The sequence below is a fragment of the Microcaecilia unicolor genome, chromosome 5 (genome assembly GCF_901765095.1).
Source record: "Microcaecilia unicolor chromosome 5, aMicUni1.1, whole genome shotgun sequence".
NCBI classification, from domain to species: Eukaryota; Metazoa; Chordata; class Amphibia; order Gymnophiona; family Siphonopidae; genus Microcaecilia; species Microcaecilia unicolor.
The window spans coordinates 345,678,469-345,705,735 of record NC_044035.1 but is presented as its reverse complement, the minus strand read 5'-3'; the positions used below and the strand labels follow the sequence as shown (position 1 = coordinate 345,705,735).

The 27,267-nt window shown below is 44.6% G+C and overlaps 1 protein-coding gene across 2 annotated transcripts in view; it reads right to left on the bottom strand.

The window, feature by feature from the left end:
• The window catches only part of LOC115470909 (PQ-loop repeat-containing protein 1-like), an 87,497-nt gene that overhangs the window by 19,274 nt on the left and 40,956 nt on the right, over positions 1-27,267 (bottom strand). For both annotated transcript variants that reach the window (XM_030204525.1, XM_030204524.1), the window contains exon 4: positions 511-727. In XM_030204525.1, coding sequence (XP_030060385.1) covers positions 511-727 — 217 coding nt within the window. The remainder of the gene's footprint in view (positions 1-510; positions 728-27,267) is intronic.

Sequence of the window (27,267 nt, the reverse complement as noted above, 5' to 3'; positions counted from 1 at the left end):
ATTACTTTCAAAACCCATGCTGCAAAATAATTTACAGCATTAAGTAAAAATGAAATTGATATGGAAAATAGAAAATACTCATGAAAAGTATGTGTTGGAAATATTTGGCACTGACCTTTTATCCAATACTAGTAAAAGAAGCCCGTTTCAGAGCAAATGAAACGGGCGCTAGCAAGGTTTTCGTCGCCAACACCCCCCTCCCTCCCTCCCTGGCCAACCCCTTCGTTGTTCTGGCATTGCTCCGCCCCCAACGTCATGACGTTAGACGCGAGGGCGGGGCCCGGAGCGATTTCCCACCCCCACCCCCGCCTCCCTGCCTCCCTCCCAACCCCTTCATTGTTCTGCCATTGCTCCGCCCTCGAGGGCGGGGCCCGGAGCGATTTTGGTGGCTTCACCACCATGAACCTTCGAACCTTTTTGAAGGAAGTCAGGGCTTGGCTTCACTGACGTCAGTGTCCTCAGAACGTTGAGGGTGAGTTTTATTATAGTAGATAATAATGAAATTCTTACCTCATGCCCTGTGTAGATCTGTTCTGAAAATTCTTTAATAACTGAGGTATTCCCAGCATGGCCTCAGTTAGAACCGCCAAGAAACCAATCCCTTCCACAAAGATGTAAGAATTCATGAACACGTAGGTGACAAAACTGAACAGAACAGTGAAGAAGAGGCAGAATTGAAGGTAGTCCTCAAATCGACTCCATTTCCAGAAATACCGCAGGTCAAAATCTGTCAGAAACAAAAAGAAATGAAAGAATAACCCAATATGGAAGCAATCATCCATACGTTCATGGTCAGGCAGGATTTAGTGGGTCTGACATAAGACTACAGGAAACAACCAGAGCAAACTCCAGTCATATTACTGTTGAGATACACAATAGCTTGCAATATATTGTATGGCCACTGGGAGGCCCTTTTACTAAGGTGCGCCGAAAAGTGGCCTGGGCTACTGGCACACTGTTAGTTCTGATCATAGGGGTGAAGTGCGGGAGGATTATGTCTGAGAATGCGCTCAGGCACAATCCTCCTGCACTTGCTTGTCAAAGCCCGGACCTGTCAAACCGCAGAAGAGGTTTGACAAGTCTGGGATTTTCTCCTGGACCTGTCAAATCTAAGCCCCCCGACCCCCAAAACACAAAAACCCTGGTGGTCGAGTGGGACCGCTAGATATCCCCCTCCCCCCCCACATTGAATAAAAATGCCCTGGTGGTAGTAGTCGGAGGAGGGAGGGACTAGCACTCCCTTCTCAAAATGGTGGTACCCTGCCCGGTGCATCCTGGGATGTACTGGGCGGGGTTAAATTCCATATAAGCTCCTCCAACTACTACATCAAAGTAGGCTGCAGGCTTGGGGGGGTTGGTGGGTTGTTTCACGCGCTGGCCAGCTCTGATCATCGAGTGGAAGCAAACGTGGGCTCTAGTAGATTTGAAGGTTCACATCGTCCATTACAAAGATCTTTTTAAAGGCTCCTGAGGCAGGCCAGTTGAGGCCAAAACACAGCATTGTGTTGAGTCTTTGATCGATAAATCTTCCTAAGCGTTAAGATTGTCCTTCTTGTTTCTGGAGCCCGTGGTCCTTTTCCCACCATTTTCCTCTTCTAGCTATGAAGTGTGACATCCTGCTCATGCTTTAATCCTGTGCCACTCCCCCTTAAACACCATCCCTTCACCAGCAGCAAAAGAAACAAAAAAACACACCCATCTTCCTAGCATCCAACTCTGTCATACAGCCAACTTTGAGCCTGCAAATAGGTGGGATAATGTGGGATACAAATGCAACAAATATTAATAATAATAATAACTTGAAAAACACTGTCAAACCCCATCATGCACCTTTCCCTCCCCCCCCCCCACATCTCCCTAAAAATCAAAATGTCATCACGCTTGCTGCCCCTAATACCATCCACTGTATCTGTGTCTTTGTTGTTCTGAGCCATTATGACAAAGTATTCAGCTTTCTGAATTCTCACCGGCTGTATGCACCACTGGAAAAGTGCTTCAATTTCTTTCCTTCAGGATCTCTCTGCCACTTGGGCTTTGCTGGTGGATCCACAGGTCCCTGCCTCACTTACTGTGCAAACGAACCTTTTCCGGAGATGGGAAGGCGGCAGAACTAGAGGGCATGAAATGAGATTGGAGGGGGGGGGGGGCAGACTCAAAAAAAATGTCAGGAAGTATTTTTTCACGGAGAGAGTGGTGGATGCTTGGAATGCCCTCCCGCGGGAGGTGATGGAGAGGAAAACGGTAACGGAATTCAAACATGCGTGGGAATCCTGTTCAGAAGAAATGGATCCTCAGGAGCTTAGCCGGGATTGGGTGGCAGAGCTGGTGGTAGGAGGCGGGGATAGTGCTGGGCAGACTTGTACGGTCTGTGCCCTGAAAATGACAGTTACAAATCAAGGTAAGATATACACAAAAACTAGCACATATGAGTTTGTCTTGTTGGGCAGACTGGATGGACCGTGCAGGTCTTTTTCTGCCGTCATCTACTATGTTACTATGTCAGAGAGGTTCTCCACTGACCATGCTTCCTCCACTGTTTTCACTAAATGGGAGACCCCTTAAACAGTGAGCACCAAAGCAAATGGAAAAGCCACCAATATCGATGGTCCTCTCGTTGGAGATAGTATGTGACCTCCTGGAAATTCCTGTGCTTCTGGGTGGTAAGTGGAGACAGCTCCTGAAAACATTCCAGTGTGCTCTTTTTCCAAGTAATCTGTTCCTCCTTCCACGCTTGCGGTGCCATTGCTTCCTCTACTGTAAATTCATAAAGGTGTACCTGAGGCCAGTTGTTTGTTCATTACACGTTCCACTTTCACATCAGGTAACAGCTGTTCTCCTATGTGACCAGAGCCCAGGACAGCCAGGCAGATTTCCTTAGCCACCACCATACAATCTTGACTTGGGTCTCTCTCCAGGACCCATGGATGCGTAAATTACATCTCCTTGAGTGGTTCTCTAAGTCCTCCAGCTTTCCTGCAATTTCATCATGCCACTGTGCATTTTGCTTGCATCTGTGGCTTCCTCCCATCACTTCTCTCCCTTCTAATGCTACATGATGACTCCCCAACTCAGTCTTTTGTTGTTGTTGTTCTCCTGCCACCTCCTTAATCTTCTTCATAGTTCACAATTCTTGCCTAATTTCGGCCATCTAGCATTTTATATCTTGCAGCAGCAAAGTCAGTGGCTTCTCGATGCCATATGCTCTGCAGGCTGCCTCCTCCAAGTGAGAGCTGGAGGTCGCCATCACTGATGGATCTCAGGGCAGGAGAGCTATCTGACCACTGCCTGCTACCTTTTGCAGCCTCTGAATAGTGAAAACCCTCTCATTTCTTTCAGAGTGACATCTTTGACACTTTGCCTTGGCTCCACTACATAGCTGCATCTCCGCAATTGCTGTAGGAAGGGGGTAAAGGACACAATTATTCAGGGGTGCTTTTACTAAGGTGCGCTGAAAATTGTTGTAGGCGCGTGTATTGGACTCGCGTAAGTCTATTTTTCAGCGCGCCTGGAAGAAAGGCCTTTTTTTGGCCAAAAAATGGATGTGCGACAAAATAAAAATTGGTGTGCATCCATTTTGGGCCTTAGACCTTACTACCACTCATTGACTTAGCGGTAAGGTCTCATGCGTTAACCAAGCGGTAATCGTCATTACGCATATTCTGCTGATTGCCGCCCGGTTAGCGCCACGTGGTAGAAAATAAACAATATTTTCTGCCGAGTGAATCGGATGCGCGTAAAAAATTGAATTACCACTCAGGGCACGCGGTAGCCGGGTGGATCATACAGGTCTTTATCTGCTGTCATCTACTATGTTACTATGTTAATCAATATGATTTATGTTTACTATTTAACATAATAACATAGTAAATGACGGCAGATAAAGACCTGAACGGTCCATCCAGTCTGCCCAACAAGATAACTCATTTTACATGGTATGTAATACTTTATATGTATGTCCTTGCCATTTTCAGGGCACAGACCGTAGAAGTCCGCCCTGCACCGGTTTTATTCTCCAAATGCCAGTGTTACCACCCATGTCCGCTAAGAATCCATAGATCCATTCCTTCTAAACAGGATTCCTTTGTGTTTATCCCACGCATGTTTGAATTCCATTACCATTTTCATCTCCACCACCTCCGCGGAAGGGCATTCCACGTATCCACCACCCTCTCCGTGAAAAAATACTTCCTGACATTACTCCTGAGTCTGCTCCGCTTCAACCTCAATTCATGTCCTCTAGTTCTACCACCTTCCCGTCTCCGGAAAAGGTTCGAATGCGGATTAATACCTTTCAAATATTTGAGCGTCTGTATCATGTCACCCCTGTTTCTCCTTTCTTCTAAGATATACATGTTCAGGTCGGCAAATCCCATACCATTTTCGTAGCTTTTCTTTGCACCGCTTCCAGTCTTTTTATATTTTTAGCAAGATACGGCCTCCAAAACTGAACACAATACTCCAAGTGGGGCCTCACCAACGACTTGTAGAGGGGCATCAACACCTCCTTCCTTCTGCTGGTTATACCCCTCTCTGTGCAGCCTAGCATCCTTCTGGCCACGACCGTTGCAATGTCACATTGTTTCATCACCTTCATATCCTCCGACACCAACACCCCAAGGTCTCTCTCTTGAGTCGAGTTTGCTAATCTCTCCCCTCCTATTTATTATGACTGTGTTAATACTGTTTGCACTCTACAATGTACAGTCATTAAATTAAATTAAACACGTGCGTATATTCCCAGTTATGCTACTATTCCATAACCAACTGTAGGCATTTAACTCCAAATATACAACTGACCACCATGAGCCCTGTTCATGAAGCTTACAATTTGTATTTGAGAATTTGCACTGCCAGAAAGTGCATGGTTCTCTCTTTCAACCTGAAAAATGTGTGCTATATCAGAGTTCTTGAGTCTATAGCTCGTACACAAGATGACAAGAGAGCAATTGATAAAGTAATCAAGAGTCTTAGAAATAAGTAAAATTAAACTCTAATCAAGCATGAGAGGCAAACTAATTCAAGTAACTGTAAATGCACTGATCTAATCAATAAAATTAGTGGTGAAGTTATACTTACTCATGACAGTAATGGAATAATGGTTTGGATTATTCAGGACTTTGGCAGAGGGACAGAGCTTTCATTCTCTCTGCTAGGATGACTCAAGGTTTGGCAAGATATAAGGCTCAAGTCCCCCCACCCCACACACACACATCATTTTGGCCTCCAAACACAGACTAGAGTATTGGTTCTCAAATCTGTCCTGGGGGACCATCAATCAGTCAGTTTTTCGGGATATCCCTAATGAATATACATACTTCAAGTAGCAGTCCACTCTTTCAAAACTACTAATATAAACGATTCTTTATTACTAGTAAAAAAGGCCCGTTTCTGTTTGAAAGGAAACGGGCGCTAGCAAGGTTTTCCTCTGAGTGTGTATGTTTGAGAGAGTGTATGTGAGAGTGACTGTGTGAGAGAGGCTTCTGTTCCTGCTGCTGTGCATTCACCGTGTTGTGCTGATTCGCTGCTCCCTGTATTGTGGCTCCGCCCCTCTCCCTTCTACTGGCCAATCTGGTGTGGGTTATGTGACATCACTATTATCTACTCCAACATGATCCACGGTTCCAGGCAGCCTCAGAATGTTGGAGGTGAGAATTATTATATAGGATGAATTTCTTTACCATTATTACCTCTATCATAACTTGTGCACTACCTGTGCTACAAAATCCTGTTTCTGGGAACAAATCCTGCGAATGCGCAAAAATTGTCCTATGGGTCTATCATTTTTTAAATGGGCTGGGTGGTGACTCGTGTAGTGAAGTAAGGTGTTCCTATCTGTTGGTTTACGAAACACTTGGGTAATGAATTCACTTTTATTCCATTGGATTTGCACATCTAAGAATTTCACTTTGTTCTTGCCTATATGTACTGCAAATGTGATTCCTTTGTGTTTATCCTACACATGTTTGAATTCCATTACCGTTTTCATCTCCACCAGCTCCCGCGGGAGGGCATTCTATGTATCCACCACCCGATACATGGAATGCCCTCTCGTGGGAGGTGGTGGTGATGAAAACAGTAATGGATGTGAGTTATGTATCTATAGATGGAAATGGGCATCCCCTCATACCCTGGCTGATAACCCCATTCATGCAACGTCTACTGGGCTCAGAAGGGCACTACAGTAGAATCCATTGATCTATGATGACTGTTACTAACCACACATTTAGCTTCCTGAGAGCTTACATTCATGTTGTGATACTTATTACGAAGTCAAAGTCAGTGATCTATATCAGATTCTGTTTTAAGACCCCTTTTTTTACAATCTGATTTCAGAACATATGAGATACTTCCCTAACTCCTGTGTACAATGACAGTGATCAATGAATTAAATTTCAAGAACAAAACATTTTGTTTGCATTCATTATTGTTTTATGTCGCTGTCATATTACAGTAGAACACCATTTATCTGAAGTTCCGTTAACCAGAAAATCTCATTATCCAGGAAAAATTTGTATTCCCTGGGACATAAGCCAGAAAACTAATTTGCCTTCATGTTATTCATTTTCCAGAAAATTTCCTATTATCCAAAATTCTTTTGTCAGACCCCCCTCACCCCCCCCCCCCCCGATTATCTAGAACTTCCGTTATCTAGAGTGGGCTTTGTCTCAACTGTTCCGGATGCATAAGACTCTACTGCTCACATTGTACATTTTGCCTGCTTTAGCTGTCGTATGTTGAAACAAATTGGCAGTGTCAGAAGCTAAGTGACATATTTTTCTGATTTGGGAGAATTACAGTTAGCTGGCAGAAGGTAATCATTCACATTATTACTGAGATGCTGTCATGCCAATATGAAACAAGCAAGGAGAACGTACATACGTTCGTAAACATGGAGCACATTCCAACCTCGACCCTACTGAAAATGGTTTCATAATTAGCAAGTTGAGGGGGTCTTTCACTAAGGTGCGCTCACGTTTTTGGTGCACGCTAAACGTTAGAGACACCAATGCATTCCTATGGGCGTCTCTAACGTTTAGCGCGTGCCAAAAACATGAGCAACCAGCAGGAAAGTTATTGTACATCCAACTGGCTGAATTTACAGCTCATTAGCACTTTCAGTGGTAAACACGCAAAAAGCTTTCAATGTAACTCAGCATGAAAAACAACTAACGTTTTGGGTTGTTATTAAATTGTTTTCAGGGCTATGGAGGTAGTTCAGTGTCGGTGTTGTTTCACCATTTATTTATTTTTTCAAATGTATTTATTTATAATAATTTTACAAAACTTTTTACAATCCATTCACTTGTCATACAGAAACACAGTAGAAGCCAAAGCAAATAGAAGAAACCTCTTATATCAAAATAAAGTCAACTTTCTTAGACCACCATTACTTAGGAGGCGTGGCTAGATCATAGGAGATTATACATAAGTAATGCAAAATATAGACATAAAGGCTATGTGTGATTACCTAACCTATATTACTATTTCCAACATTATTTGAACTTTTTAAAATCTAATAAAGCTTTTAATGGCTCTGGGGAATAAAAAAATGTATTTCGTCTCTCCAAATCGGACCAAATATTTACATGGGTAAGCAAGGAAAAAGGTTTCCCCTAGTTTCAATGTTTCCTGTTTCATAACCAAAGACATTTTTCGCCGTTCTTGAGTTAATTTAGTAACATCCGGATAAATCCACATTTTTTCTGCTCCAAAAAATAGCACTTGAATGTTTAAAATAGAGCCTTAAAACGGCATTAAGATTTTGTTCAAACACAAAAGAAACTGGGAGCGTGGCTCTCTCTGTAACATTTTCAATCGATTGCTCCAAAATGGCAGATATATTGTTCACGTCAATATTTATATCTTCTCCGCCTCCGCCTTCTCCTTCTTTCTTCCTTGAACTCTTGGGCAACTAGAAAATCTTATTGATAGGAGGAATAGCTTCCTGTGGTATTTTCAAGTTTTCTACCAAATATCTTCTAAGTAAATCCATAGGCAGAGTCCCAGGGACTTTAGGAAAATTCAAAAGGCGGAGATTCAAACGCCTGTTAAAGTTCTCTACCTGCTCTATCCTTTTATGGAGAGCCAATTTATCTTTAACCGTGGTAAACTTCAAATCCTGAAGGTGTTTCACTTCATTTTGAATTTGCTTAACCCGAGCGGAGAGATCTTCTTTCACTGACTCCTGTCTTAACCAAATCTTCAAACTTAAGGCACAAAGCTGTTACCTCACCTGAGGATTTCTGGAGAGTTGAGTCCATCTTATTGAGTATCGTCCAAATGTTTCCAAAATGCACCTCCGCAGATGTATCCGAGACTCCGGTCGTACCCTGGGTCTCATTCTCTGGACTCTTTCGCTGCAACCCTGGACCCTCGCCAGAGACCCTGCACGCCCCATGTCCGGAGACGTGCAAGCTATCTCGCAGCAAAGCAGGCGACGCTGGGCACGGAGGAATTTTGGAGGCAGAGGGGGGAGAAAGAGATGTTTCATGTCCCAGCAGATGTTTCGCTCCTCCAATTTCCTCCGCAGCAGGACTCACCTCCCTCGACTCACTTGGAAAGGCTCCGGCGAGGAAACAATCCAATCTTTGCTGGATTGGGGACGACGCTAAGGTAGGCAGGGGAACAAACCTCACAGTCCCTTTTCTCTTCGTATGAGGCATATTTCAAAAGTAAATAAACCAGGGAAGAAGCCAGCGTCTCACACACCATCCGGATCACACCGCCATCTTGCCATGCCTCTGGTTAGCTCTTGTTTCACCATTTAAAAAATTCATATTCACTCAGCATGGATTTCATCACCCTAGCCATTCAACTACATTTTCAGTGGCCATGTGCAGTTCTGTTCTGGAATTTATTAAGCGGGGGTGTCAGTGTCAATGTAAAGGGTCATGGGGAGCCAATGGAGCGTTTGCATTAGGGGAGAGGCTCTTTGATAGTGGGGAGACCTGAGGCACTTGCAGTCAGGCGCAGTACCCTCAAAAAAACAGCACCACACCCACAAGGAACGACCTGCCACAATGCATTGGCATGGCAACCCAGAAAACAACATATGCACATGGCAGGCAACCATGCAGGAGGTGCATGAAAGCGCCCAGCAAGGGCGCTCATTGCAAAACCATCCCCATAACCCCGCAGAAGGGAAAAAATACCCAGGCCCCACGCATGTTCAGAACCTGGCCCCGACAACACAACTCACCAATGGAAGAGCATGGGATAGAGTGGCCCACAGTCACTCCGCTCTCCAACAAGTCGCACCAGTCCCCAAATTCTATAAATGGCACTCCAAATTGTGCATGCAAATTTGGGCACATGCCCAATTGCATGCACAATTTAATTGAGGAACAAGCTAATCTGTGCCAATAATTGGGTGTTAATCAATTATTGGTGTGAATTGGCAAAAATTTGAAGTTACATGTGCATCTTGCTAAGCGCTATTCTATAAAGATGTGCGTATAACTTTTTCAGCGCACAACTATAAAGTAGGCGTGGCCATAGAAAGGTCAAGGGTGGGTCGGAGCGTTCACTAAAAATGCCCACACTATTATCGAATACAGGAGATCTGCAACTAATTTAGACACAAGGATTTATATCAGGTCTCAGTTGGCGTAAATCCTTGTGCCCAGGGGTGGCCTGACCATTAGGCCACCTGAGGGGGGGGGGGGGAGCCTCAGGCTGCACTCTTTGGGGAGCGGCATCCCCCTCTTCCTTCCTCCACCCCTTTCACGGCATTTACCTGTTGTCTCATCATGTTTCAAAAGCCAGCGGTGGCAGCGATTCCCATAGGCTGCCCTGCCGCCGGCACCCGCCTCTTCCCTTGACTCTAGCTCCCTCTCTGATGTAACTTCCTGTTTCATCAGAGATGGCCGCAGTAAAAGGAAGAGGTTGGTGCCGGCGGCAGGGCAGCCTATGGGAACCGATGCAGCCGGCGGCTTTTGGAACATGACGAAACAAGGTGAACATTGAGAACAGGGTGGAGTAAGGAAAGGGTGGCATCTCGGCCCAGGAAGGAGCAGCATCTTAGTCCGGGGGGGGGGGGGGGGGGAGCGGCATCTCAGCCTGGGGAGGGGGAAGAGACATCTAAGCTCCGCCTCAGGCGACATCTTGACTTGGGCTGTCCCTGCCTGGGCCTAAAACTGGCCACTCAGTGCTACTCTATAAACAGCCCCCAACTCAGAGTGCTGTTTATAGAATAGCGCTCATTGCTCATTTTATTTGGTGCCAAAATTTGGGCACCATTCACTGAATTTAGACCTACCTGGCAGATAATGCATGCAGTTAACACCACTTCAAGAGGTGTAGCTAACGGAGTTGCACATAGCAACTTTTTCTTCTCTATTAATTACAAACCAGGCCTCCCAAAAATGTTGGAAATACTGCCGACAGTTAATGTAGAGATATTTTATTTCCATTTTGTTCACACCTTTTTCAGTAGTAGCTCAAGGTGAGTTACATTCAGGTACTCTGGATATTTCTCTGTCCCAGGAGGGCTCACAATCTAAGTTTGTACCTGAGGCAATGGAGGGTTAAGTGACTTGCCCAAGATCACAAGCAGCAGCAGTAGGATTTGAACTGGCCACCTCTGGATTGCAAGACCAGTGCTCTAACCACTAGGCCAATCCTCCACTAGCAACATTCCATCTAGAATCTCAAATAGTAGCAACATTCCAGAATCTCAAAAAGTGGCAACATTCCATGTAGAATCTTCAATGGTAGCAACATTCCATATATTTATTTAGATTTTGCTCACACCATTTTCAGTAGTAGCTCAAGGTGAGTTACATTCAGGTACTCTGGATATTTCTCTGTCCCAGGAGGGCTCACAATCTAAGTTTGTACCTGAGGCAATGGAGGGTTAAGTGACTTGCCCAAGATCACAAGGAGCAGTAGTGGGACTTGAACCAGCCACCTCTGAATTGCAAGACTGGTGCTCTAACCACTAGGCCACTCCTCCACTTGCAGCAACTGACTGTTTATTTTGTCTATTACTGTGTGGCATATGGAAAACATTGGGTTCAAAAAACAACAGGGCAAATGGTCCACAACATCCAAGATGGAGAGCAGAAGAGAAGCAGAATTTTGACAAAACTTTATTAACTCTTTAAAACTCCCAAGTGTCAAACAGTGTTGCCAGACATGGCCGTGTTTCACCAGAATGCTGTACCAGGGGCAAAAGATATAGTTCCTCAGCCTGGGTTTGTTTGAAAACTGTCCCCCTAATATTCAAAAGCATTTGACTGACCAGGATTGGCACCTGGCCAATTAAATGTCCCATAACCGGTTATCAGTGAATTTTCACTGGGACATGGCCGGCTATAACCTGCTGAAAATTTTGCGGTTAGTGGCTAGCAGCCAGCTGGTTATATGCACGATATAACTGGCTATCCCGATTTTGGTGGCCATATTTGACCACGTCAATAGCAGGCCTATCTTTGGCCACTGCAAACTTCATCGGCCAGTGCTGAATATTGGCTTGGCTGGTTAAGTTTGAACCGACCAAAAATAAACCGGATATTCAATGCTGGTCACCAGAAATGGCCTGGAATTGAATAACCAGGCTCAGTGATGACCACGAGAGTTAGCCGGGCTAACTCGTGCGGTCTGATATTGGGCTTTGTATCTTTTGCCTCTGGCGCAGCTGTCTGGTGAAAAATGACCATATCGGACAATGCTGTTTGACACCTGGGAGTTTTAAAGAGTTAATAAAGACTGTTTTCTCAAAGGTCTGCTTCTCTTCTATTCTCCATTTGCAAACTTTTGGCACACTTTAGTAAGTAGGGGTCTATGGAGGTTATTCTGTGTGCTATCTTGCAATCATATATATATATACACAGAATATACATATACGCAGATGACGTAACGATTTACATCCCGTTTAAACACGATTTAACGGAAATTGCAAGCGACATCAATCAAGGTTTCCATATCATGCATTCATGGACGGATGCATTTCAGCTGAAACTTAACGCAGAAAAAACGCAATGTCTTATACTCACCTCACAACATAACACAAGCAAATTCACCACCATAAACACACCGAAATTATCCTTTCCCGTATCGGACACACTGAAAATTCTTGGAGTTACCATCGATCAACACCTTACACTTGAAAGTCATGTGAAAAATACAACTAAAAAGATGTTCTATTCAATGTGGAAACTAAAAAGGATAAGACCTTTCTTCCCAAGGACCATCTTTCGTTACCTGGTACAATCATTAGTGCTTAGTCACTTAGACTACTGCAATGCACTCTACGCTGGCTGTAAAGAGCAAATCATCAAGAGACTGCAAACCGCCCAGAACACCGCAGCTAGACTCATATACGGAAAAACAAAATATGAAAGCGCTAAGCCCCTGAGGGAGAAACTACACTGGCTTCCACTTAAAGACTGCATCACGTTCAAGGTATGCTCTCTAGTTCATAAAATCATCCACGGAAATGCCCCTGCCTACATGTCAGATCTGGTAGACCTGCCACCCAGGAATGCTAAAAGGTCATCCCGCACATTCCTCAATCTTCACTTCCCCAGTTGTAAAGGCCTAAAGTACAAACTAATGCATGCATCAAACTTCTCTTACTTGAGTACACAGCTATGGAACGCATTGCCGTGCAGCTTAAAAACTACTTATGAACTAACTAGCTTTCGCAAATCCCTGAAGACCCACCTATTCAACAAAGCATACCAATAAGAACAGCAACTATAAATGTAATACATCGCAACCTATATATTATCAATGATGTTCATGCTTAGATCTGCTTGTTTAAATCTCGATTACGTCATTTTCCATGGCATCTCCACCTTACCTATTATTAATACTGTTCACTACTTATGTTTACTTGTTTAAATTTTGATTTGCTATTCTTTATGTAACACCAACTGTTATCTCCTAATCTACTATCTACTAATAACTACACATTGTAAGCCACATTGAGCCTGCAAAGAGGTGGGAAAATGTGGGATATAAATAAATAAATAAAATAGTCAGAATTTTACCTAACAAAAGGCTTGAACTAAATCCAAAATCCCTCCCCTTTCCCTAAAAAAAAATTTTAAAAAAGCAAAACTCATCATAGGCTCAATTGTCGCCACGAGATAAGTTCCCCAACAGATATAAATGACAGTGGGGAAAGAAGAAGTTGCTTTGAGAATAATTCAACAAGTTTATTTAACATTGGATATGTCAGTTTGTTGATTATAATGAATGTTGATTATCAGAATGATTGAATATTTTAACACCCAACAGAAAGGACTTAACAAGGATCTGGGGTTCCTAGCCCATTATAAACCATAAAGCTGTATGTCTCTGTTGATCACCCCACCCCTCACCTATCCACACCCATCCTGTTAGAATATCAATGATATGCTTTGATGTCCCCATGCATACCTCCTACCCACCCCCATCCTCCCACCCTGTCAGACTGTCATAGTAATGCTTGAATGTTTTCACTTATATACACTGTCAGCTAGCACATTTGCTTATTTCCGATCTGAGGAAGAAGGGCAACCTTCGAAAGCTAATCAAGAAATGTATTAAGTTATGTCCAATAAAAAAGGTATCATCTTATTTTCTTTTCCATGTTTTATTTTGTTTGATTTCTATTGATTATAATGGAAATAGTTGGCGTTTTTTTCAAGATTTGCCACTATAGCATTGCTTTTTGGCTTTGGTGAAATAAATAGGGTGGCAAACATGATGTAACACTTGAAAAATTAAACCAATTTTTTCTAATGGATGAAATTAGCTCGATGCCAACAAAATGGATAGGTTTTTCCTCGATGAATCCCAATAATGTTGTATGCTTCACTATGACTTCAAGAAATAATTTATCACTGAGCTGGCAGAGGCCTGTAAACCTAGTTGAAAATGCGTTCACAAATCATAGAAAGGGATCCTGGGAATACACTGGCTTCTAGCTTTTAGAACTATGCAATCGCATATTTTGAAGAGACATGGATGCAAGTACTGGCCTGTTCCATAATATCTAGCTTTCAGAACTATGTTATCACATATTTGGAAGAGTCATGGATGCAAGTACTGTCTTGTTCAATGACAGCATGAATGAAACATGCCTTGGAATAACAATGAACTCTCTCAGTGAAGAAATGGATTCCAGGTGGCATTAGAGGCACAAGACAAAAATGGCAGCTTGAAGCAAAGAGATGGCTTGAAGTTTGACTGGGATGAGCATATTAAACAGCGTATCACTGATAAGCTTGAAGGGAGGAATAACCATTATCAAGTAAATCTTGAGGTGCTAAAGTTCTTGGATCAATAGTTCAAGAGAAAGCTAGGTAGCTCTTTTCTGATTCCCTGCATAATTGGACAAAAGGCTGTCCATCAGTCTTTGAGTATAGGAAAATGAATGAAGAAGAGGAAATTATCTCATCACCTTTGCTAATACACCTGATGATAGTGCTGTATGTGAGTTAATTCAGGTGAGGAAGGGAAACCAGCCGGTTACAGAATGCACTGCTGGGGCTCAGGGCAGCCATTTTGAAAGATGGCTGCACTGGAAGGCAGGAATGATTGGGAACTGCTTCTGTGTTTAGAGTGGAGGAGGGTCAAGAAGTTCAGGCACGGTCAGGGGGTGTTCTGAGGGGGGTCAGGGAGTGTTTGGGTGGTCAGAGGAGCCAGAGAAATAATAATAATTCTTATACCCTCTTTACTATTCTCTTAAATCTTTCTTCTCCCTTTACTTAACCTGCTCTCATCAATAAATGTATATGATATCCTGAAATGACAATGCCATAACAGAACTCTGTAAGCCACATTGAGCCTGCAAATAGGTGGTAAAATATGGGATACAAATGCAATAAATAAATAATCTGCAACTATCATATACACAGCTTCCATGTGGTTTAAAAAAGTTTAACTAGTAATTTACTAGGAAGTATAGTAATTACAATTTCATCTCTGCAAGAATCGATCTTATAGTTACATATATCATACATTCATAAGTCTATTCTATTATTCAATTCTCATCTTTGTACTAATAGATATTTTCTGAATAGATAAGTTTTCAGCGGTTTTGTAAATGATATGGAATCATTTAAACTTCTAGTATGTGACCATTCCATTCCTTTGCCGCCTGGTGTGCAAATGTCAAAACAAACAAAAATCTCTGATATCTAACACCCTTTGGAGAGGGGAAGTGAAGGCAGAAATGATTCCTAAGCCATGAGAAAAGAGGTGATAGTGCCCTTGTATAAGCCTCTGGTGAGACCCCATTTAGAGTACTGTGTGCAATTCTGGAAACCGTACCTACGGAAAGATATAAACAGGATGGAGTCGGTCCAAAGGGTGGCTACACAATTATCAAGCAGTCTCTGTCATAAAACATATAAGGCCAGGCTTATAAACCTCAACATGTATACACTGGAAGAATGGCAGGAGAGAGGGGATATGCTAGAGACATTTAAATACCTTGGTGGCATTAATGTACAGGAGGTGGGCCTCTTTCAAATGAAGAAAGACTCTGGAATGAGAGGGATAGGATGAAGTTAAGAGGTTATAGGCTCAGGAGTAATCTAAGGAAATGTTTTTTCATGGAAAGGATGGTGGAGTCGCCTTCCGGTGGAGGTGGTGGAGACGAGGACTGTGTCTGAATTTAAGAAAGCATGGGACAGGCATGTGGGATCTCTTAAGAAAGGAGGAGTTAGTGGTTACTGAGGATGGGCAGACTGGATGGGCCATTTATATATATAGAGGACAACCTTGCTCGAGGGTTCATTCGTCCTTCAAAGTCGCCAGCGGGCGCAGGGTTTTTCTTCATGGAGAAGAAAGATGGAGGTTTGCGCCCACGTATTGATTATAGAGGGCTCAATGCTATCACGCGAAAGGACAAGTATCCTTTACCCCTGATTGCTGAGATGCTTGATCGTCTTCAGGGAGCCCGGATATACTCCAAACTGGATCTCAGAGGGGCCTATAACCTCGTTCGGATCCGAGAAGGTGATGAGTGGAAGACCGCGTTTAACACCCGCGACGGGCACTATGAGTACCTGGTGATGCCCTTTGGCCTGGCTAATGCCCCAGCGGTCTTCCAGGCCTTCATGAACAACATTTTCAGAGACCTCCTATACAAATTCGTAGTGGACTATTTAGATGATATCCTAATATTTTCTAGATCAGCAGAGGATCATTATGAACATGTGAAGACCGTAATTCAACGGTTAAGAGAGAACCAATTATACGTGAAACTAGAGAAATGTTAGTTTCATCGATCTGAGCTGCCTTTCCTTGGATATATCATTTTGAACCAAGGACTACAGATGGATCCCAGCAAGCTGACCGCGATTTTGCAATGGCAACAGCCCACTGGGCGTAAGGCGCTGCAGCGCTTCCTGGGATTTGCAAATTATTATAGGCAGTTCATCCACAATTATTCGTCACTGATCGCTCGCCTTACTGCTCTGACCAGAAACAATGCTGACACCCGGAATTGGTCACCAGAGGCTTATGAGGCCTTTGAAAATCTTAAACGGGCTTTTGTCGTGGCGCCAGTGTTACGACATCCTGATCCAGCCAGGACATTTTTTGTGGGATGCATCGTCAGTTGGCACAGGGGCAATTCTGTCACAGGTCCACTCTAGCGGGAAGCTTCTCCCCTGTGCCTTTTTCTCCAAAAAATATACTCCAGCAGAGAAGAATTATGCCATCGGTGACCAGGAACTTTTGGCTATTAAGCTGGCCTTAGAGGAGTGGCGATATCTTTTGGAAGGGGCCCAAGAACCTTTCACCGTATTCACTGATCACAAGAACTTGGTTTACCTGCGTGAAGCGAAGAGATTGAATCCCCGACAGGCCCGGTGGGCATTATTTTTCTCTCGCTTCCACTTCATATTAACTTACCATTCGGAGGAGAAAAATACCAAGGCGGATATGCTCTCTAGATCTTTTCTAAAGATCTAGAGAGCACATCTTTAGAACCGGACCTAGAAGATGAACCTCTGCAACATGTAATTGAACCGGCTGCCATTATTCCAGCTATGATGCTTGCGGTACCCGTAGGTATGACATTTGTACCACCTCGGTTTGACAGGTTCGGGCTTCTGACATCCTGGACCTGTCAAACAAGTGCAGGAGAACTAAGATCAGAGCTAATAATGTGCCTAAATTTGCATACTATTAGCTCTGATCATACGGGTGTTAATGCCCCACACTGTTCCAGTGCTAATTTTAGAGCACTGTTTGGAACAGCATGGGGCTTCAGATCATCTGCCCATGAGTTCCAGGTCTGGCTCTAGGCGGACCTCAGGGCAAGGCTCGCAAGTCTCAAATCAAAAGTGACTTACCTCAGCCAAGTCATGGCCATTAGACATAAGTTGTAGAGACATATGGTGGGACTTCAACTCTTCCTTCCCTTGGCCTCCATTAACCCCAGACTGGCTCTACCTTTTATATTTCCTCTTTCATATACTTTGGCTCCACCTCTCCCATCTCACTTCCTCCCTGGGTGGGACTATAGGGTTTAAGGTGGCTCAGGCTATCTGAGGGACTATCCTTAAGGGTGAGGGGCAGTATTCTGTATAGCTTCTCACAACCTGAGAATGTGATGAGTGGAAGATCGCATTTAACACCCACGATGGGCACTATGAGTACCTGGTGATGCCCTTTGGCCTGGCTAATGCCCCAGCGGTCTTCCAGTCCTTTATGAACGACATATTCAGAGACCTCCTATACAAATTCGTAGTGGTCTATCTAGATGATATCCTAATATTTTCTAGATCAGCGGAGGATCATTATGAACATGTGAAGACCGTAATTCAACGGTTAAGAGAGAACCAATTATACGTGAAACTAGAGAAATGTGAGTTTCATCGATCTGAGCTGCCTTTCCTTGGATATATCATTTTGAACCAAGGACTATGGATGGATCCCAGCAAGCTGACCGCAATTTTGCAATGGCAGCAGCCCACTGGGCGTAAGGTGCTGCAGCGCTTCCTGGGATTTGCAAATTATTATAGGCAGTTCATCCACAATTATTCGTCACTGATCGCTCGCCTTACTGCTCTGACCAGAAAGAATGCTGACACCCGGAATTGGTCACCAGAGGCTTATGAGGCGTTTGAAAATCTTAAACGGGCTTTTGTCGTCGCGCCAGTGTTACGACATCCTGATCCAGCCAGGAATTTATTTGTGGGATGCGTCGTCAGTTGGCACAGGGGCAATTCTGTCACAGGTCCACTCTAGCGGGAAGCTTCTCCCCTGTGCCTTTTTCTCCAAAAAATATACTCCTCTCCCATCTCACTTCCTCCCTGGGCGGGACTATAGGGTTTAAGGTGGCTCAGGCTATCTGAGGGACTATCCTTAAGGGTGAGGGGCAGTATTCTGTATAGCCTCTCACAACCTGCAAAAAAAGAAAATGCTCGGCCCTCATAATCAACAAAACTAATGACTAGCTTTCCTCTTCCATTGCGCAATTCCCCTCTGTGCATGGCACAAGCACTGCTCGACAAGTCTGAATTGTGTCCTAAGGGACCAACATTGCCAAGTGCAAAAGACAAATTAGAGAACGATTGATTTTTTTTCAGTGGTTTCCATAAATCATGTTATACTACAGGTTTTCCTTTTTCTTTTTTTTTCCCTCTGGTCTAAAACAGTTTGTAAAATGTTTCTCACACACCGTTCCTCATCTTCCTGGTCATGTCCTCATACCTCTGACCGTGTCAGTTGTCATCTAGCTTTTGGTACTGTGTGGTTCCAGGTTCAGGTCCTCTGTTCCATATAACCAGGGGTGTGCTGGTAAATTTTTAACAACAGGCTCTTTCTCCGGACGTAGCCAGCTCTGCAGTTGGAAGGGCCAGGGGTGGCCGAGGGTGGGGGTGGGGGGAGCAACACTTGCCTCTCTCTCCTCCCTCCCTTCGTGCGGGCACGCTAGGCATACCTTTGCTGGCAGCCACCACTCCCAACGTCTTGCTCTGAGCAGCATGCTGGAACTTCTCTCACATGCTCGAGAAGTCCCAGCCTGCTGCCCAGAGCTGGAAACAAGGAGCGGGGAGCAGCAGTAGTCTATTTACTTGGCTGGCATGGCTCAGCATCCCCACCAGCAAAGTAAAAGAGAATTCAGCAGGGGGCCCAAGCCCACATTTTGGGAGCCAGTTGTTAAAGTAGCCATGGAGGGCCCTACTTTAACAACCGGCTCCCAAAATTCTTAAAAACTTAACAACCGGCTCTTGCGAGCCTGTGAGAGCCTGCTCCAGCACACCACTGCATATAACTTACACAGATGCACTCTGAAAGGATCTAAAACCATGTGATCTCTGATGAAAGACAAAAATTGCAATATTCATCTGATGACTCTAATTTGGGTACCAACAAATTTTTATTCTTTTCATTCCCCTGCAGAAATTATTTCAGTTGAAGGCATAGAAGCCAGCTCTGTGGGAGCTGAGCATCCCCAACCATTTGAAATGTTGGCATCTGTGCAGGAAGGGACTTATTTTTTTTTTTTAATCACAAACTAATGAATAAATGCCTGAAATCTCTTGAGGGATTTCAATATGCATCTTTCTGACCAACTGCTTATCCTGAAAACATATGACAATGGAAATGTATTTAAACTGATATGTAGAAGATGCAGTGCCGTAGCGAGGGCTAATGGCACCCGGGGCAGGTCGCCGCTGCGCACACCCCCCCCTGGGTGCAGCACGGCGCGACCCCCCCTCTGCAGCGCTCCTCCCCGGAACGCAACCCCCCCCCCGGAGCGCATTCTTACCTGCGGGAGGGCAGATCCGCCCCGAGTGCACGTCACTCGGAGCTGCGTCGGCCCCGCTGGTTCCCTGCTCTCTCTGCCCCGGAACAGGAAGTAACCTGTTCCGGGGCAGAGAGAGCAGGGAACCAGCGGGGCCGGCACCCCCCCCCCCCGAGCGCGTGTACCCGGGGCGGACCGCCCATCCCGCCCCCCCCCCCCCCCCCGTTCCTATGCCACTGAGAAGACGTAATCCAGAATCTGGGGATAAAACATTTCCCCAAATAAAATGTTTTCCCAACAGAATGTTCCCCATATGCTGCAGAAGAAAGGAGGGATAAGAGCAGGGTTGCTGTGTGTGTGTTTGGGGAGGGGCACCGCAGTCCCCAGTCTCCACCTGCCTACCCTTAGCTTCCTTCTGTCTGCCATCCGACCCCCTGCATTTAAAAAAAAACCTAAAGCAGCAGCGCAGCGCCTTCTGTGCGAAAGCGGCCGTTCGCCTCGGGCAGGCCTTCCCTCACTGAGTCCCGCCTAGGGTTACCATACGTCCGGATTTACCCGGACATGTCCTCTTTTTGAGAACATGTCTGGGCATCAGGGCGGGTTTTGCCAGTCCGCCCATTTGTCCGGATTTCTGGACAAACGGGTGGGCGGGCGGCAGACCTATCCTAGCCTCCCCTTCCCTTACTTACTATCTACTGCCCTGGTGGTCTAGTGACCTCTTAATCGGGACAGCAAAGTGCCCCCTCTTTCCTGCCCGGAGCGCTGCCCTTGCCTGTATCCTGTTGCTGTCTCAGGATTCAAAACAGCCGCCGAAAGTTGAAGCGGCCTCGCAAGGCTTCAACTCTCGGTCTGTGTCCCATAAATGGCAAAGATGAATCAGGATCAAGTTACGTGTATTTTAAATCACATTCGTATCATATGCTATGAGTGTGGGGGAGGGGATGACAGCGTAAGGTTAAAATTAGCAAATATTTGACAGCAACATTGTTGGTTTAAGCATGAATTTGACAATGAATGTAATTATATTGCAGATAAAACACAAACCATTTTTCCAAGATTGCATTTTATACATGTCTTTCTGTGGTTAGCATTACGGCTAGGGTTACCATATGTCCGGATTTACCCGGATATGTCCTCTTTTTGAGGACATGTCCGGGCAACCGGGCGGGTTTTGCCAATCTGCCCGTTTGTCCGGATTTCTGGACAAACGGGCAGGCTGGTGGGCGGGCCGTCCTATGGCCCGCCCACCAGCCTGCCTGTTTGTCCAGAAATCCAGACAAACGGGCAGATTGCTAGCCTCCCCTCCCCTTAGTTACTACTGCCCTGGTGGTCTAGTGACCTCTTCTGCCTTCAGCGCTGATCTCAGCGCCGATTCAAAATGGCCGACGAGAGTTGAAGTGACCTCGTGAGACTTCAACTCTCGGCGGCCATTTTGAATCAGCACTGAAATCATGAAAGGAAGAATGCATGCAGGGCAGCACTCCGGGCAGGAAAGAGGGGGCTCCTCTTTCCTGCCCTGAAGAGGTCACTAGACCACCAGGGCAGTAGTAAGGTAAGGGGAGGGAGGTGATGGGGAGACGGGGTGTGTGACAGGGGGGAGGAGAAAATGTGACAGGGGGCGAAGAGAGGGCGTGGAAGGGGGCGGGTTGAGGTGTGAAAGGGGCGGGTGGGTGTGTGGTGGGGCAGGGCATGCGCCCTCCTTTTGTGGGGATAAAATATGGTAACCCTAATTATGGCCTATTGCCGACTGCTCTGTGTGTTTAATCATGAAGGCGTGTAACCTGCACAGAGTGGTGGGTGAGGCTCTGGCCATCTTGATGGGCAGACTGGATGGATCATGCAAGTTTCTATCTACCGTCATTTGCTATGAGTCAGTATTGGCAGATATGGGCCATTGGGTTCCTAGTTGTTCCCGCCACTGTAGTGTTGCAGACTATATCCAGTATGTGGTCCTCTTCCTTCCTGGTCTTTCACTACTTCTTGTTACTTTTAATATGAGAAACAAAGATCATTCTACTTCCTGTTCTCTTGAGGTCCTTGTGTAACAGCCTTGTCTTTGGAGTGGATAATACCATAGTGAAAGGTGAGCAGCTGAATTTGTCATACTTATCAATTGTCTAGTGTCTGGAAGGTGACATCTTCATTAGAAAGTCCTCTTCAGCAAATCATTCTTCTCTCCAGATCTCAAAAGTCATCTCTCTATAAGGAACCTACACTGATGCTGGCCATTACAAATCACTCTTTTGAGAAGTGCTGAGCTCAGTGTGTCAGGTTGTCAGGGTAAGTTCGATATATATCTCTCTACAGATTCTAAGTCTTGCAAACAATTTCATCCAGACCATGAGCCACAAAGAGCTCCATGGATATCTGTTGTATGGCCAAGCCAGTTGGCTGGGCTGGAAGGGTAAGTGGCAGCTGCCCCTACATTTACCCAACCCCAGTTCTCCCAGACACTATGGAGCAAACAGCAGAGCTGCAAATTCAATGATTATGTGTTTGTCCTAAGGACACTGCAAACTCCAACGAGAAGACAGACAGTCTTTTATATGTACACCTGGTATGAACTGTACAAATTATTATTATTATTGATGATAATTCATAAGTACATAAGTAATGCCACACTGGGAAAAGACCAATGGTCCATTGAGCCCAACATCCTGTCTCCCGACAGCGGCCAATCCAGGTCAAGAGCACCTGGCAAGCTACCCAAATGTACAAACATTTTGTACATGTTATTCCCGAAATTGTGGATTGTTCCCAAGTCCATTTAGTAGCGGTCTATGGACTTGTCCTTTAGGAAACCGTCCAACCCCTTTTTAAACTCTGCCAAGCTAACTGCCTTCACCGGCAACGAATTCCAGAGTTTAATTACGCGTTGGCTGAAGAAACATTTTCTCCGATTTGTTTTAAATTTACTACACTGTAGTTTCATCGCATGCCCCCTAGTCCTAGTATTTTTGGAAAGCGTGAACAGACGCTTCACATCCACCTGTTCCACTCCACTCATTATTTTATATACCTCTATCATGTCTCCCCTCAGCCGTCTCTTCTCCAAGCTGAAAAACCCTATCCTCCTTAGTCTTTCTTTATAGGAAAGTTGTCCCATCCCTGCTATAATTTTTGTCGGCCTTTGCTGCACCTTTTCCAGTTCTACTATATCTTTCTTGAGATGCGGCGACCAGAATTGAACACAATACTCAAGGTGGGGTCGCACCATGGAGCGATACAAAGGCATTATAACATCCTCACACCTGTTCTCCATACCTTTCCTAATAATTCAGCTGCTACAGTCAGCCTTCAGTGGTCAAAAATACCTTGGTACTCAGCACTAATATCTGGTCAGTGGATGGTGCTAAATATCTGAGTAAGGTAATCCGAATAGTGACAATATTCAGTCCACTGTTCAGATAACTTATCTGGATAACTTAGAGCAGCCTTCTATCTGTCCCAGGTTATCTGGTTAACCTATCCAGACAGCATAAAATTCTGGATAAGATCTGGGATCACCCTGGCTCCACCTAGGAAGTACCTGCATAGTGCTTGACATGGTGTGTACAGGTATTCGGAAGCTTTATCCGGACAGTGGATCTGAATATCTCAGTCAGCAGCACGTAACCAGAGAGCAGGTGGTGTTATCCAAATAACAGCTTTTGAATATTGACCCAAATATTTTTGCCAAGAGCATGAGGGAGAGGCTTAGCAAGAAATGAAGACAATGCAGACTTTGCTAAGAGAATTACAGCACTTTGCAAGGGAGTAGAAGAAAGCTATGTTAATGTGGGATGGAATAAGGAATTAGTTGAAGGACTTGAAGCATTTGGAGATTTATTACATAATCTCTTTCAGAGAGAATGGGTCATGCCTCTTCCTTGGAAAAAAAGAGGTCAGCCTTTCTGCCTGGTTAGGTTTACACCTATTTATTAATTATTGCAAGTAATGATGTGAAAATCAGGTGGTGCAAACATGAAGGGATAAATTACAGAGGGAATTACTCATGCCTAAGCAATGTTTCAAATGGCTAATGTACAATTTAGATCTCGGTCTTTTTTTAATTTAAAACATACACACACGCAAAGAAACACAAATACATACATAATATCAGAAGCAGCACATTAAACCTGTAATGATGCTTTCCCAGCAGAGCAAGGGGCCCATTAAGCTAAGAACAGAATGGAATAAAAGCTGAATAGGCCTGGCTGAGTCTTCTGTAGTAGCATTTCCAGCATTATTTATTTATTTATTTATTTATTGCATTTGTATCCCACATTTTCCCACCTCTTTGCGGGCTCAGTGTGGCTTACAATAAGATATGAATAGTAGAAATACATTTGTAACAACTTGAATATGGAATACATTGTGCAGAGTTGTGTGAGACATTCGATTATCATTAGGAATATAACAATGGGACATCAACATAGAAACATTGGGAGGAGACAGTGGGACAATTGATTACATGATGAGGGATCTGAAGTGGATTTATGTTGCATTGATGAACATTGAGTATGGACTCTATGTGTTTTGGTTCTTTCCGTAAGTTTGTTCAAACAGGTACGTCTTCAGTAGTTTTCGGAAGGAAGCTTGTTCGTTAATCATTCTTAGGTTGCGCGGTAGTTTGTTCCAGGCCTGCGTGTTCATGTGGGAAAAGGTTGACGCGTGTAGCGTCTTGTATTTCAGGCCCTTGCAAGTGGGGAAGTGGAGGTTGAGGTATGTTCGGGATGACCTTTTAGCATTTCTGAGTGGTAGGTCTATTAAATCAGACATGTACGCTGGGGCTTCGCCGTAGATGATCTTATGGACTAGTGTGCAAACTTTGAAAGTAACGCGTTCCTTAAGTGGAAGCCAATGTAATTTCTCTCGTAGTGGCTTCGCCTTTTCTTATCTTGGTTTTCCGAGGATGAGCCTGGCTGCTGTGTTCTGGGCTGTTTGAAGTTTCCTCATTATTTGCTCTTTGCAGCCCGCGTATAGTGAGTTGCAGTAATCCAGGTGGCTGAGGACGAGGGATTGCACTAGGCTGCGGAAGACGAATCTTGGGAAGAATGGTCTTATTGGTGTAAGGATGTGTATTCGTTAGTACACATTCAGTTTGACACCTACAAAATTTACATGCTTGCAAACCGCTTGTATGTACATGAGCATGTGATTGATATGCATGCAAAAAAAACTTCTAGCGCACAGACAACACTTGCAATACATAAGTACATAAGCTCTGCCATACTGGGAAAAGACCAAGGGTCCATCAAGCCCAGCATCCTGTCTCCGACAGTGGCCAATCCAGGCTTCAAGAACCCGGCAACCCCCCCCCCCCCCCCCCCAAAGAGTTCCAGAGTCTAGTTACACGCTGAGTAAAGAAAAACGTTCTCCTATTTGTTTTAAATCTACCATATTCTAGCTTCATCTTGTGTCTCCTGGCTTTGTTGTTGTTTGAAAGTGTGAAACAAACTGAAAAAAACATTTGGAAAAGTTTCAAAATTCTGAACATAAACCAAATTTGTCGTTGTTGCTGTTTTTTTGGCCATAGACATGCTTATCAGGATACTTATATAGGACTAGTCAAAAGAACTCTACAGAGCTGAAGAGGGAAGACAAGTTAAACAGGTGGCGCAAAGTGTCCTGTGTTACCAGACTTGGAGGGGCATAATCGAATGAAAACGTCTATCTCCATGGGCGTTTATCTCCGAGAACGGGTCCGTGAAGGGGCGGACCGAACCGTATTTTCGCAAAAAAAAAGACGTCCATGTTTTATTCGACAATTTGTGAGCTGGGCGTTTTTGTTATTCAGCGATAATGGAAAATGAAAGCGCCCAGCTCAAAAACGAATAAATCCAAGGCATTTGTTCGTGGGAGGGGCCAGGATTCGTAGTGCACTGGTCCCCCTCACATGCCAGGACACCAACTGGCCACCCTAGGGGGCACTTTTACAAAAACAAAAAAAAAGGTAAAAGAGCTCCCAGGTGCATAGCACCCTTCCCTTGTGTGTTGAGCCCCACAAATCCCCCTCAAAACCCACCGCCCACAAGTCTACACCATTACTATAGCCCTAAGGGGTGAAGGGGGGCACCTACATGTGGGTACAGTGGGTTTGGGGGGCGGTGTGGAGGGCTCCCATTTACCAGCACAAGTGTAACAGGTGGGGGGGGGATGGGCCTGGGTCCACCTGCCTGAAGTCCACTGCACCCCCTAACAACTGCTCCAGGGACCTGCATACTGCTGCCAGGGAGGTGGGTATGACATTTGAGGGTGAAAATAAAAAGTTGTGAAACATCATTTTTTGTGGTGGGAGGGGGTTAGTGACCACTGGGGGAGTCAGGGGAGGTCATCCCCGATTCCCTCTGGGGATAATCTGGTCATTTAGGGCACTTTTTGGGGCCTTATTCGTGAAAAAACAGGGTCCAGGAAAAGTGCCCTAAATTCTCGCTAAAAACGCATATTTTTCTTCCATTATCGGCGAAAGGCGCCCATCTCTGATCGCCCGATAACCACGCCCCAGTTCCGCCTTCACCACGCATTCGACACGCCCCCATCAACTTTGTCCGCATCCGCGACGGAGTGCAGTTGAAAACGTCCAAATTCGGCTTTCGATTATACCGCTTTATTCGTTTTTGTGAGATAAATGTCTATCTCCCGATTTGGGTCGCAATATAGGCGTTTTTCTTTTTCAATTATAAGCTGGAAAGCCATCTAGAGATAATACATTCTGTTGTCAAGAATCTACTCTACTACTAATCATTTCTATAGTGCTACTAGACATATGTAGTGCTGTACACATTATATGCAGGTACTTTTTCTGTCCTTAGAGGGCTCACAATCTGTTTTTGTACCTGGGGCAATGGAGGGTTAAGTGACTTGCCCAAGGTCATGAGGAGCTGCAATGGGAATTGAATCCAGGTTGCCAGGATCAAGGCCTGCTACACTAACCATTAGGCCACTCCTCCACTCCACTCTACACTGCAATGGCCATCTTTACATTCAGCCTCCTGACATATTCTTGTTACTAAGCGGAAGGCCATCCACTGTGACTTACCAATACTTCCTGACACTTCTCTACCATGTTTATCTAACAGCCTGATTTTTTTTTTTGGGGGGGGGGGGGGCGGGGGAGGCGAGATGACCATTAATAGCTAATTGGGTATAAGGTTTTTATTTATTTCCTTTTCCTGGAATACAAAAGAAAGCTAACAAGAGAACAATTTGTTCATCCCAAGTACTGCTGTGGATATCGTAGACATCATTGCTGCTTCAAGTAACTACCTGGCTACCGAGGGTTCTTAGAATTTATTCATATCATAGTTTTAATTTGACTTTCCTTCATAATTAGATAATTTTTCCTTGGCTTTGCACTTCATTAGACCTGAATAGACTAGTGAAATATAAACATCTTTCTGTCTCCTCAAGGTAAATGATATCACATCTAAGTTACAGCAGGATAAAAAAAACACAAACGATCCAGAAAATTCAATTAAAGACAGTAGAGTAAGAAATCAAGCCGTAAGAAAGAGACGCAAGACTGGTGTGTACAAATGAGCTGCTACCTTGTTCTAGAGCTTAATATAGTAGTCTCCCTGTAATCATTA